A 12,275-nucleotide genomic window follows, 5' to 3' on the forward strand; every position below is an offset into this window, starting at 1 on the left:
GTAAACTCAATATCCCATCACCATTGACACAAAACAAACTTCTCCATAATCTATGATTGACTATCATAGCTCTCCCATCATACCTTGATTTAGTTAGGTCAATTATTTGTTGACTTTTCTTTATCGTGCACTTCTCTCCCTTAGCTCAGAAACATTTTACTCAATGAATGATTATTTTTTAAAATCTTTGTGGTTTATCTAACCACATGAACTAATCATGGACTTGATTGAGTTCAAATATTATCCATTCTGAGTGGAATATTCTCAGAATGTGCACCATATAGGTCAAAGATTTTGTGTGTAGATTCTTTTGTTCATCTTTGGACACTCCATTAGAACACATCTTCTCATATCTTTTCTTTATATTTTCACATCCTAATTCTACAATCTTGCATATGATGTATGGTTGAATATTGTCCAACATCAAGACTCTCAATTGTATAATAGACAATGCACTAAACATGTCCACTTCAAACTTTCTATTCACTTGTGGTGTGTAAATTGGTTGAGATTCTTCCTCCTTTCTAATTAGGGAAATTGTTTCACCACTTTGCCATTATTTCTTTAACTTAGATGATCAAAATGTTAAACAAATAATTCATGACAAACCCGTTAGGGCTCATGAAAATCACAATAGCAAATAGAAAATTTTCTTAATAAATATCAATGCACATCTCAATCAATCATTTGAAAATTCTCAATGTTGCTCTTGAATACAATTGAAAGTAAAAGATGTGAAATGTATCACTCTTGTATTCTAAATATCATCATGAAATAGACATTGAAGCCACCAACAATTTAAGAAGTACCTTTACCAATTGTAGGAATAAATCTTGTCACCAGTTAGCAAATAGTTATCAATTAGTGCTACTTCAACAATTATCACTAGTTAAAAATATAGAAGGTAACTTTATTTAATCTTTGAGCATTCAATCCATGACTAGTCAAGATTTCTAGTTTATTTTCAAAAATCAACATAACATACCTTTGCACCATATCTTGCAACTTCATGTTTCCTTTCTTCAACTATGGGCATCAATACATAAGTTTCTTTTGTACATGTTCCCCCTAAGAAAGTGTTGAAAATAGATTGATACAAGTATGATAATGGGTTTCAATCATTGTTTTGTCATTGATGTCAAACCTACTACTTGCTGGTAAGAAAAGTGCTTATATGATTTGAGTACTATCATTTGCTTGATTGATTAAGAGGATTTGATCAAATGAGGTAACAACAACACTTAGAGGAAAGGTTGAGTTATGATATGAAAAAGGAGTACAAGGATCAATTAAGACAGTGATATTATGGTGCATTAATAATCTACTTAAGATTGCAAAGGATGGATACACTGATTAAGTTCAGAAGAACAAGTTAAACAAATTGTGTCTGCCAAGCTTAACAATTTGCACAATAGGTGCTAAGAAAATTTAGTATAAGTTGAGCAAAAAATCAATTGGAGCAAATAAAAGTCAATTTTAGTGTAAGTTGAGTAAAGTTGAGTTGATGTTGAGCACTAGTAAACTTTAGTTCATGCCGAGTATTTTGTTAGTGGATGTCGAGCAACACAGTGTGTGTCAAGCATTAGAAGCAAGTTAATCCTAAGTGTCAACATTATGAGAAAGATCATGAATTCGATGAATTTGAGTTGACAAGTTTGATTTCTTGGATTGTGTGAATCGTGTGGAAGATAAGCTTGATGAGATGGTGGCACATAATTCAAGATAAATTATTTTGAGGTGAATTCAAAGAGGATTGAAGTAGAAGTTTTTAGAAGGGAATGAAATGAAATGATGGGTAGGATTCATTGAATCCTACCTAATCCAACCTAACCCTAAAATGGATGATGGAGGTTGAATGACAAGAGATCTTGATTTTCTATTTATAGAGATGGTTGGTCAGAAGCAAAGGTTGTCATGTGTGAGAATCTAAGGAAGACAAGGAGTCTAGGGTATTGCTTCATTCAATGACCTAAGAAAAGAGAATACATTAGCAATCAAAGAAAGAAGGCTTAAGGGTATGAATGCTTGAAGGGTGAACAAGCTATCAAAGCTGTAGTGTGTGAAAGCCAAGCAGAATGAAGGATTGAAAATAGAGATCTATAATGTGAAAATGTGTTGTAAGTTGTTATCAGATCAAGCCTTACTATTACTTTCTAATCATTCTAACAATATAGATTAAATCCTTTGGATTAAGGTTGACCAAATAGTCATTTGTAAATCCTTTAACTGGGTGAAATTCCAAGTAAATGATCTAAATTCCTTTAACAAGGCTCACTCCTAATAGGGTGATTGAAATCCTTTAACCAGGTCACATTTAATAGTGTGCATTGTAACCTTTAACATGGTTGGCCTTTCACAAGGCATCACTTGAGAAGAGTGGGAATGCGTAGCATGTTACTAGTGATTTTTCCCAAATTGGATTTCCACGTTAAATTATTGTGTCAAATGTGTTATTGAATCTATTATGTTTCATGCTTACATTTCTACAAAGTTGATTTGATAGTAAGCTACAAGTTTAAGTTATTGTATGATCTGATGGATGCATGCCTAATTAAATTCTTTTTGTAGATATGGGTTCACTAAGCTATGAAATTTTTTAATTGTACATCTAGACCTTGGATAATTGATTCACCCCCCTCTCAATTATTCTAAAGAATTCCAACAAGAAGTGTTGTGCATAGTTTAAAGATGAATTCATTGTGCTAGAAGTCAATGATGTTAGTTTATATCCCTTCTTAATCCAAGTCTTTTTCATTTCATTCTTGATATCATCAAGACTCACATGGCTCTTTATTTTTCCTTTTTGTGAGTGGTTCCTAAACCTACAATATTTTACAATATGCCTGGTCTTGTTACATTAAAAACATAGTAATTGTAGTTAATCTCTAGAGTTGTCTCTATGTTCTCTAAACTTGTAAATTTCTATTACATGCCTAGATTTTCCACGTGCAAGACATGTGGGATTGAATTGTCATTCCCTTTATAGGAATTCATTGGTTGAATTGGTGATCTAGGGATTTTTGCATTGGACCTACATTTCTCATGAGCTCTGTGTTCATACTTATTGAAACCATAATAATAACCATTAAAATTATTACTACTAGCTTTAAGTTTGGATCTACACTCATATACAACATGTCCTTACTTATGACAGTTATATCAATGACCTTTAAATGCATTTGACTTATTGACTGGTTTTCTTGTACACACATTTATAGTATGATTTATTTTTCCACAACTGAAATAAGTGGATTTGTTAAGAATATTACCTACTTTTTTGTAGTTCCCTTTGAGCTATGTTTTTTCCTTCTTGGATTCACCTTTAGCTATTTCACCGATCATGTTTTCTTTCTTACCTTTTTTATCCAAGATTGATCGTATCATTGTGTCTTCTCTGATTCTCTAGTTTCTCTTCAAGATTTTGTAATATTTTATTTTATTTCTTTAATTTTTCATTTGTATCCTTCTCATTTCATGGTTCTTTTTCTCAATTTATTCTTTTAGTCTTAGATTCTCAGTTATAATCACCTAACTTTCCATAGTTTTTGCATGTGAGTGTTCATTCATGATAACATTCTCCTAGGATATAGTGAAAATTTGTTCATCCTTTTCAAGTAGTGAATTATGTTCATTTGTCTTAACATCTTTTTAAATTTTCCTAACATCTTTAACAACTCTTTTTCCATGTAGGTCTTCACTCATTATGGTTGATTGGCTTTCCAATTTTTTTTTCATGTTTTTGATTTTTTCTTTCAGAATTTTATTTTTCTCTATCTACTCTTCAATGGCTTTCTCAAAATCTTCAGACATGGAACCTTCAAAAAATTGATCAATATCATCATGAATTTCATTCAACCATTTAGTGAGTTCCCTTCTCACAGCTATGGATTTTCTCATCTTTTTCTATAACTCTTGAATAGTCTCATTAGTTTTTTCAAGTTGTCTTTCATACTATGATTTTCCATTATGAAAAATATTTCCCTCAATTTGTTATGCTTATCAAGAGGACCAAAGATCTTATATTATTTGTTTTGATTATGAAATATTGGATGGGGGGGTGGGGGTGGGTTGAATCAATACATATAGGTAACTAAAAAATTTAACCACCAATCTAAAAAACTTGATTACTAACTTTTGAATAGTAAAAGATATGATTGGTATCAATATGTAAAGAATAAAAATATCAAACCACCACACATAACACAAAGATTTTGGTTATTTGGAAATCCTTTTTAGTAGGTAAAATATGCAATGAGGATAATCCCCATAAAGCTCACTACTACAATAAATGAGATGCATAGTTAAGAGCATATAATTACCTATTTTGGGGATTCATCATGTTAGGAGTGGTTGTGTATGTCCTTGTTAGAAGTACAAATAGATATACTAGGATCTACCTTTGCCAAAGGGTTTTCACAACTATTTTGAGAGTCTATCCTATTAGGGAATTTACAACTAAAGCCTATTAGGGTTCCCTTAATTTAGGGATTTATTAGTTGTTACTACTAGGAAACAACTAAAATCTCTAATCTAGTACTTGTGGCACTCCTTTCTTGTCAGATCCAATTAGTTCTATCATCTTCTACCACTAAACATTTCTCTTCTCTTCTCAAAGTCTTGATCGCAATTGCTCGATCTCTCTTCTCTACTTTCTTCACCACTTGCTCACTTTCTCACCACTTGATATTTTTCGTTACTACTTCTATAGTACTCATTCCATTTTAGAACCTATTTGTTTACCTATACTTTTTTTTGCCTCTTAATCCTGACCATCCATTCAAATATTTAAGCTTCCCAACCATCTATCTAAGCTTCACACATATCTCAAAGACTCATTCCAATTTACTCTTCATCATATGTCATCCTCCAACTTGATTTACCTATCAACCTTTTGGACTAGTCAAAATGTGTTACCTTTCCGAATGTAAGATTGTGCCTTTTCCTTGTATTGATCCAATGATCCAATGTAGACATCTCTCACCCTCCATTTTATTATATCTCACTATCCAATGTGATTGGCTTTCTAGATTTATCTTCTTCCTTGACCAGTTGCAAATTCTCTTAACCCTTTCAACCTTTTTTCTATAGTCACTAATCATCTCATCTGATCACTGGTATTTTCCTTTACCAATTAACCTTTGTGTTTACTACTTAACCTATTGTGATAAACTGACTTAGTTATCACCAATCAATGTTATGGATATTATGGATTACCATCAATGACAAAACCATATAATTCTTCACTCCTTTAGTATTGTTAGAGATGAGTAATATCTCTAATAGGTAATGCCAATTTAATCTCTCCTTTAGATGATCTCCCAATACAATCTCCAATGCCAACATTATAATGTTCAAATTTGATTTTCTACAAGGCATATACAACCACTTGAAAGGTATTCGCTTGGTGATTAGAGATGTATTTTTCGTAGTTACACCGCCTTGGGGACAAGGGGATGGGGAAACAATGAGACAAGCCTAGATCTTTAAAAGAGGCATTAGGTATGAATCATACATAATGTAAAACAAATTACATGCATGAGGAAATCATAGCATGAAAAAGGAATGATACACGAGATCATGTACTATTGCAGAAATGACAAAAACCTATTAATTGCAAATATATGCTCAAGAAAAAGATTGGTTCATATAAAAGTATTGATAAGTGTAAACAAAGGTTTTCCGTAAAGGCTACTATCAAGTTGAGAGGATTGATCATAATGGGGAATTTTCTCTTGTTGCAAAAATAGAATCCATTGGATTTTTTCTTTTGTTGTTGTTTATTATATAATTTGGAGGTTAAGGAAATGAATGTTAGAAATAATTTCCATCATGATTATTAGATGACAATGAAATAATCAAAGAACTGTGTGGTAAGAGGTAAAAGTAATTTGGTTTTTTAATTAAAATATTTTTTTATGAAATCAAATAGATTCCTAGCACGTGTTGCCAAAAATTCGATATGTATGTTTTCAATTTGGGATTTAAGCATTGTAAATTAGATCATTTTATTTATATGATGGTGATTCTTTCGTATGCATTTCATTATATGTTATTCGTTGGAAAAGGGGAATGCATGATTTCATAATTAATATCTTAACTTATTGCTAAATTTGAAATGAAAGAGATTGGTGCATCTAAACACATTCTTGGTATGGAAATTAGAAGAGATAAAGTTAACAAAAAGATACAAATCAGTCATAATAAGTATGTGAGTTCAATTTTATAGAGGTTCAAAATGCAATATTATAGTCCATTATGTGTTCCTTTTACAATTAGAATTAAGCTATCTATTTCACATTTCCCTACACCAAGACATTTGTAGATTACCTTACTAGATTATAGTTAGAATTTTGATGTATGTTATGGTCTATATTAGATCAGACATTTCCCAAGCACTGGTAATTCTTTTCATATATAGTTCTTTCTTAGTAGGTTTCATTGGAATTTTGTTAAAAGAGGTTTTAGATATATTCTTGGTACTATAAAGTATTTTTTTTTTATCATGGTAATTTGATAGGATAAAATAATTTCCTTCATATTCATGGTTATGGAGATTCAGATCTAGTAGGTATACTGATACAAAAAAAATTTCTAATGCTTATGTGTTCACTTTCTTTGATGGTTCAATTAGTTAGATGAGTAATCGATAGGTTTTTTTCACTTTTTCCCATTATTTAAGCTAAGTATAGGCAAGTAATAATGATTGTAAATGATAGGTTAGGTTTTTAAGCTAGATATAATTATTTTTAAAGCATCAGAATATTGATAGGTTAGGTTTTATCCCCAATATTTCTATTATTTTCACTACTCCAAAATTATTAAACAACCTTCATCCTTTTTGAAAGATAGAGTATATCTTGATGGCTTTTGTCAAGGTATGATTATAGTAATAACAAGGTTAAGAATTTTTAAGATTATGTTAAAGGGATTAGCTCTTCTAACAAGTTTGTGAACAATTAAGATATATTGCCTTTTTAAAAGATTGATTTCAATGTTAATTAACTCCAAATTTTTATAAGGGTCGATGTCTATGAAATTTTTTATTGCATAGTTAAACAAAATGTTTGAGAAAATACAAATTTCCAAGCCTAAAAAATCTATAATACAATTTTAGGAAATCAATAAAGGAAAGGAAGGTCAAAAGAATCATGAGAACTTTTCTGTAAACAAGTATTGACCTTATTAGAAAAATAGAAACATAATTCAAAAATATGTCATAAATATCTAAAAACTATGTTTAATTATGCTTAAAGATGAGGAGAGCTCCTTAGTGTGCTTTACACAAAATCTTTTTCTCTTTAAAGCCATTCTTAAACATCATCTTGTAAAGATGGTCCGCATTGTAAATTGTGGCAAATATGTCCCAAGCATAATCTCTTTTTCCTTTGGGTGTTGAATGGGGAGCATTGAAAATTGAAGTGGGATGATCCAATTTGGAGTTGTCATCACTTTTGGGACCTTCAACATCAAGACAAGATTTTCTTACAAATGTTGGATGTAAGGTGTTGAAATTTGTCTTGGAATTATTTGATTTGTAGTTACCATCACTTTTGGACCTTCTAAAGTTAAGGGGTGATTTTTCTTTAGATGTTGTATATTCAGTCTTGAGAATTAAATTGCCATTGTCATTGAGATCTGAACTAGGATAACTAGATTTGTAGTTGCCGTCACTTTTAGACCTTTCAACCTCAAGGCATGATTTTTCTTTTGCTCCCAAACTTTGTTTGGGTTTAACCATCTTACAGTCTACCTTGGCTTTGACATCATGATTTACAATTTGAGTACAACGCCCTGCAAGGTTGAGGGTATGCGAGGCTTCAGAGAAGGAACTTGGATTCAAGCATGCAATCATCAAAGTACGACTCGTTCCTCCCAATGAATCCTGCAATATACGAGTTAACTTGCTGTCTCTATATGGAACTCTCTTCTCATTGGCATTCAAAGCATGAATAACATTTGAAAGGGCAAAAAGTGACTGATTTATGGTGGAGCTTTCCTTGAGACTAAGTCCCTCATTTTTACTCCTCCTATTATCCTCATTGCCTGCAAGATCAATAAGATTGAACTTCCCAACAACATTTCCACAAGTTACCCAAATGACAAGAACTCCATGACTTTGACTTGACACATGATTCAAAGCCGTGTGACCAATCTTCCTACCAAGACACCCATAACTCAGTATTTTCTCAAATTCCTCCATAGAAGAAACCTCTTGTTTTTTAGGCCCCAAGAGTTGTACATGACCCTCACCATCTTCAAGCAATGAAATGGGAACTTGTGATTTTTTCTTGGGGCCCAATAGATCATAGCATTTGTCCATATAAACTTCATAGTAGGAAATCTCTAGTCTAATTTCCGAGTTATGGGTTTTTGATAGAAGGCTGCTAATTGCTAAGAGCATGAGACCAGGTGCTCTTTTGTCCCCCTGCATTAAGTGTGTTTTGCCACTACCACTCGCACCATAGGCAAATACAGTGGCATTGCAACCCCTGAATAGCCCTTCCAATATGCCTTCAACTTCTCTGCTGAAAATTTGAGTCACCTCATCTTCTTGACCATAGCAAAAATCTAACTTATAAGACGTTTTAATGTTGGTTTCATGTTCCTCAACATGAAGTAAATGTCCCATTTCTGAATCTCCATTGGGTTTTGTTAGAGTCAAGCAAGAATTGGGTTCCCTTTTGGCAGCCTTAATTTCATTGGGAAGGAATGGACGTATTCTTGCCCCCACTCGTACCTTCAACTGCTCATCATTTGCTCTATCAAGACATTGATCAGGGGAAGGGGGAGTGATGCTCTGTTTTGGTTCAGTAGCAGACATCTTATGTTCTTTCTGTTCTATGTGGATTTTGAGCAAATGAATTTCTTGAGATTTCTCAAGGTTGAAGAGAAATTTTTCCCGTATTATGTAAAGTTTGCTCACGATTTATCGCTCTATGTATAGAAACCATTCGGTGTGTACCCAAATGGAACCGACACCCCTCTCGCCCAACCAAGAAAAACATGGGAACCAAAGTTGATGGAAACGGTGGTGTAGATTTATACAAATGTTTAGCTAATTCCTTAATTAGAGCAATAAGATTACTGTCAAGAGAAGCACAAAACGGAGGAATGGTTTTCCTTTTGAAAATATAAATAAAATATATAACAAGTATTTTGATTTAGTTATGTAGTTTTCATGTCAAATTTATGGATCTATTATCTATCTTTTATGAGAATGATAGTCCTATTTATCAATCAATATTTGGTATTGAATTGATTAAATGATATGGAATAAGAACATATGTTTATATATTGTTAAAATTAAATATAAAGAGAATGTAAGTTAAAAGGAATTTTATCCTACAAAATTTTGGAATGGAGGAAAATTGTTCAGTAATAGTAGTTAAAGGCATTAAATTTTTGCAATCTATAGTGAAATTGTTTGTGTTGATTATGGATTCTATTGTGTGAGAGTTTACATCATGATGATGTATCATGGAGTGTGGTCTAAAACATCAATGCAAAAGAATCTCATATGTTTGAATCTAGAAACAACACAAATAATAGCCTCTAGTTAACATTGAACTTTTTTAGGTACCTTAGGTTATAGGAATAAAAGAATCTTCATGATGTTAGGATGGTTGTTTAAAATTATTCATCCTATTCATGAGACTATCTTGGCAATTCATGATGTTAGGATGGTTGTTTAACATTTAGGGTAGAAAATTATTCATCCTATTCATGAGACTATCTTAGCAAGGTGTGGGTCTTGAAGATGTTGATATCTGTGCTCAATTAAATTTCCTTCTTTGAGGAAGTGATCCTTTTCTTGGGGTGAGGACTAGTGGGCTGGTCATGAGGAATATAAGCAAACATACTTTGCATAACATTAACTAGGAGGGTTAGTGGATCCCTCCTCCTCAAGGAGCTTTGAAAATTGATATTGATGTCTTTTCTCAGGAAATCTTGGTCACATTGGTAATGATGAAGCAGGACATGATAGCATTGGAGATAAACATTTTATTTTTTCTATCAATAATAGTTTCATACAAAATAAGTATGTGAAGGCTCTTTCCGTTTTGTATGTTGTGGAGCGATGTTGTCTCATTCGCTACAAATGGGTTATATGTGAATTTGACTCTCAAGTGATGGTGACCCTATTGAATAAGTAATGGTTAGGTGATGTTAGTTGGTAGCTAGCTAAATCTCACTTTCTATGGTTTTTCTGAATATGTTAATTTTATTCATATTCCTAGGGAGTGAAATGTGTTAGAAATAGGGAATATTGAGAGGGGGCAGGGTGGGCAAGGGGCAGGGGGAGGGTAAATTAGTATTTAACACTTTTTACCACTTTTAATCCAATTTCTTAACCATACACATGCATTAGTAAATAAATTAAAATATAAAGTACACAACACCATAAACTCATTACACTATGTTTGTTAACTAGGAAAATCCTAGCCAAGAGAAAGCCTCAGTGGGGATGGTACCCATAAGAAATACACTAGAGTAAGTGCCCAAAATTGTGGTACCAAAAGGGGGTATAAGATGTAACTTTTTTTTTCTAAAATTAACAATTTCTAAACTTCAACAAGACCTTGAAGATAGCTACACTCAAATTTTCAAGATATGACAAAAATTAAAATTTTAGTCCTCTGAATTTAGTTTCTAAACTACTAATATTTATTTTGAAATTGTGGATCTTAAGAGCCTAAAAAAATGGACCACAAAAAGTGTTACTATTTTTTCAGTAAAAACATAACATAGTGTCATGTGTGGTCTCCCTAAAATGCTAACTTTTACTTTTGAAATTCGTTAATCACTTTTGTCAGAAGTTACCTAACACCATGTAGTTTATCCCATATTTTTGGGTAGTTTTTAGTGTATCTTTTTTTAAGTGGACACATCCCAAAAATGTGAAATATTAGTGTGCTCCCCTTAGAAACTATTGAAAACTAATTAAAAAATCATTTTTTAAAAAATTGTGTAGAATGGAGTCTATTTTCTAAAAAAACTAACTTTTTGCAAAATCCAACAAACAGGCCAAAATCTAACCTCCAAATACTGCATGGTGGTTTTTCAACAAAAATAGAAATACATTCAAAAGAAATTATAGTTAAAAGGCTTAATATAGTCTAAATTCAAAATAAAATATATGGTTAGATAGCTAACGATCTACAATATCATGTAACCTGATTTTATCGATACTCATCCATGAGGAAACCTAGTGGAGAGCACAAAAGAAAAGTTAAGCAAATTTTTTATGTTTGTTGGAAAGCACATCTTAGACATGTTTGACTCCACCAAGCCTTTGGATTGGATATCCAAGGCAAATCCAAGTCCTTGGCTTGGTAAAACCAAATGCATTAAAAAGTGTGCTTGCCCAAAAGTGTGAGCGGCGCACTATCAAAACTAGTTGATTAAATAGTGTGTGTGCACTATAGGGTGCACATGCTATAGTGTGGATGTCCTATACAATGATAAATAAAGATTAGGAAACCTTTTTAAATAGGTCTCACTAATGCCACTTTTAGCATAGGGATCAAATACATAAAATGTAATATTTAAGTGTAAGTTGCATATGTTAAATTTTATGTATGTACTTCCAAGATGTTTGAGAGTGGTTTCAACTTCATAGGAGTTAAGATAAATATTTTGGATTTTGAGTATTTTAAAGAGATTTCAGACTCAATTAAATTTCAAAAATTGAAACATTATCTTTAGCATGATTTCTAGTGAACTACTAATTATAACCTTAAGCCCACCCCCCCTCCCTCCCCTTCCCCTCCCACCCACCCTCCCTCCCTCCCTCCCTATCCACCTTAGAACAACTCAATTTGTGTGTGTGTGTGTGTGTGTGTGTTGTTGTTGTTGTTGTTCCTAAGGGGTCTAAAGGGGTCATAACGGATCTTAGGACCCCTTACCATACACTAATGTATGGTAAGATGTCTTAAGTGTCCCTAAAACATATTAATGTTTCTTACAACCTCCAGACCTTTCATGACCCATTACCATGCATTAGTGTATAGTAGTAGATTGTAAGGGGTCTTAAGTTCTACAACATAATATTAAATCTTAGAAGCTCTCAAGAACCCTTACAATACCTTAAAGATCCATTTTAATTTATTAGTGTAAAGTAAGGGGTGGACTAAGAGTTATAATGGGTCCTAAGGAACCCTAATAACTCATAAGAATCCTATGATTTAGATCAAGTAGTTCTAACATGCAATAAGGGATCTTAGAACACATTAATTTGTCTTAGATCCCCTTATGATGTCGTAGGACTACTTACC

General features: G+C 32.5%; 1 protein-coding gene across 1 annotated transcript; it reads right to left on the reverse strand.

Moving 5' to 3' along the window:
- Positions 1–7,267: 7,267 nt before the first annotated feature.
- Positions 7,268–8,821, reverse strand: LOC149556414 (kinesin-like protein KIN-10C). The gene has a single exon (XM_089829839.1). The coding sequence runs from the start codon at positions 8,819–8,821 to the stop codon at positions 7,268–7,270; it is 1,554 nt and encodes a 517-aa protein (XP_089685965.1).
- Positions 8,822–12,275: the final 3,454 nt, after the last annotated feature.

The sequence above is a fragment of the Cupressus sempervirens genome, chromosome 5 (assembly GCF_028749045.1).
Source record: "Cupressus sempervirens isolate cs-2001-9-10 chromosome 5, ASM2874904v1, whole genome shotgun sequence".
NCBI lineage: Eukaryota > Viridiplantae > Streptophyta > Pinopsida > Cupressales > Cupressaceae > Cupressus > Cupressus sempervirens.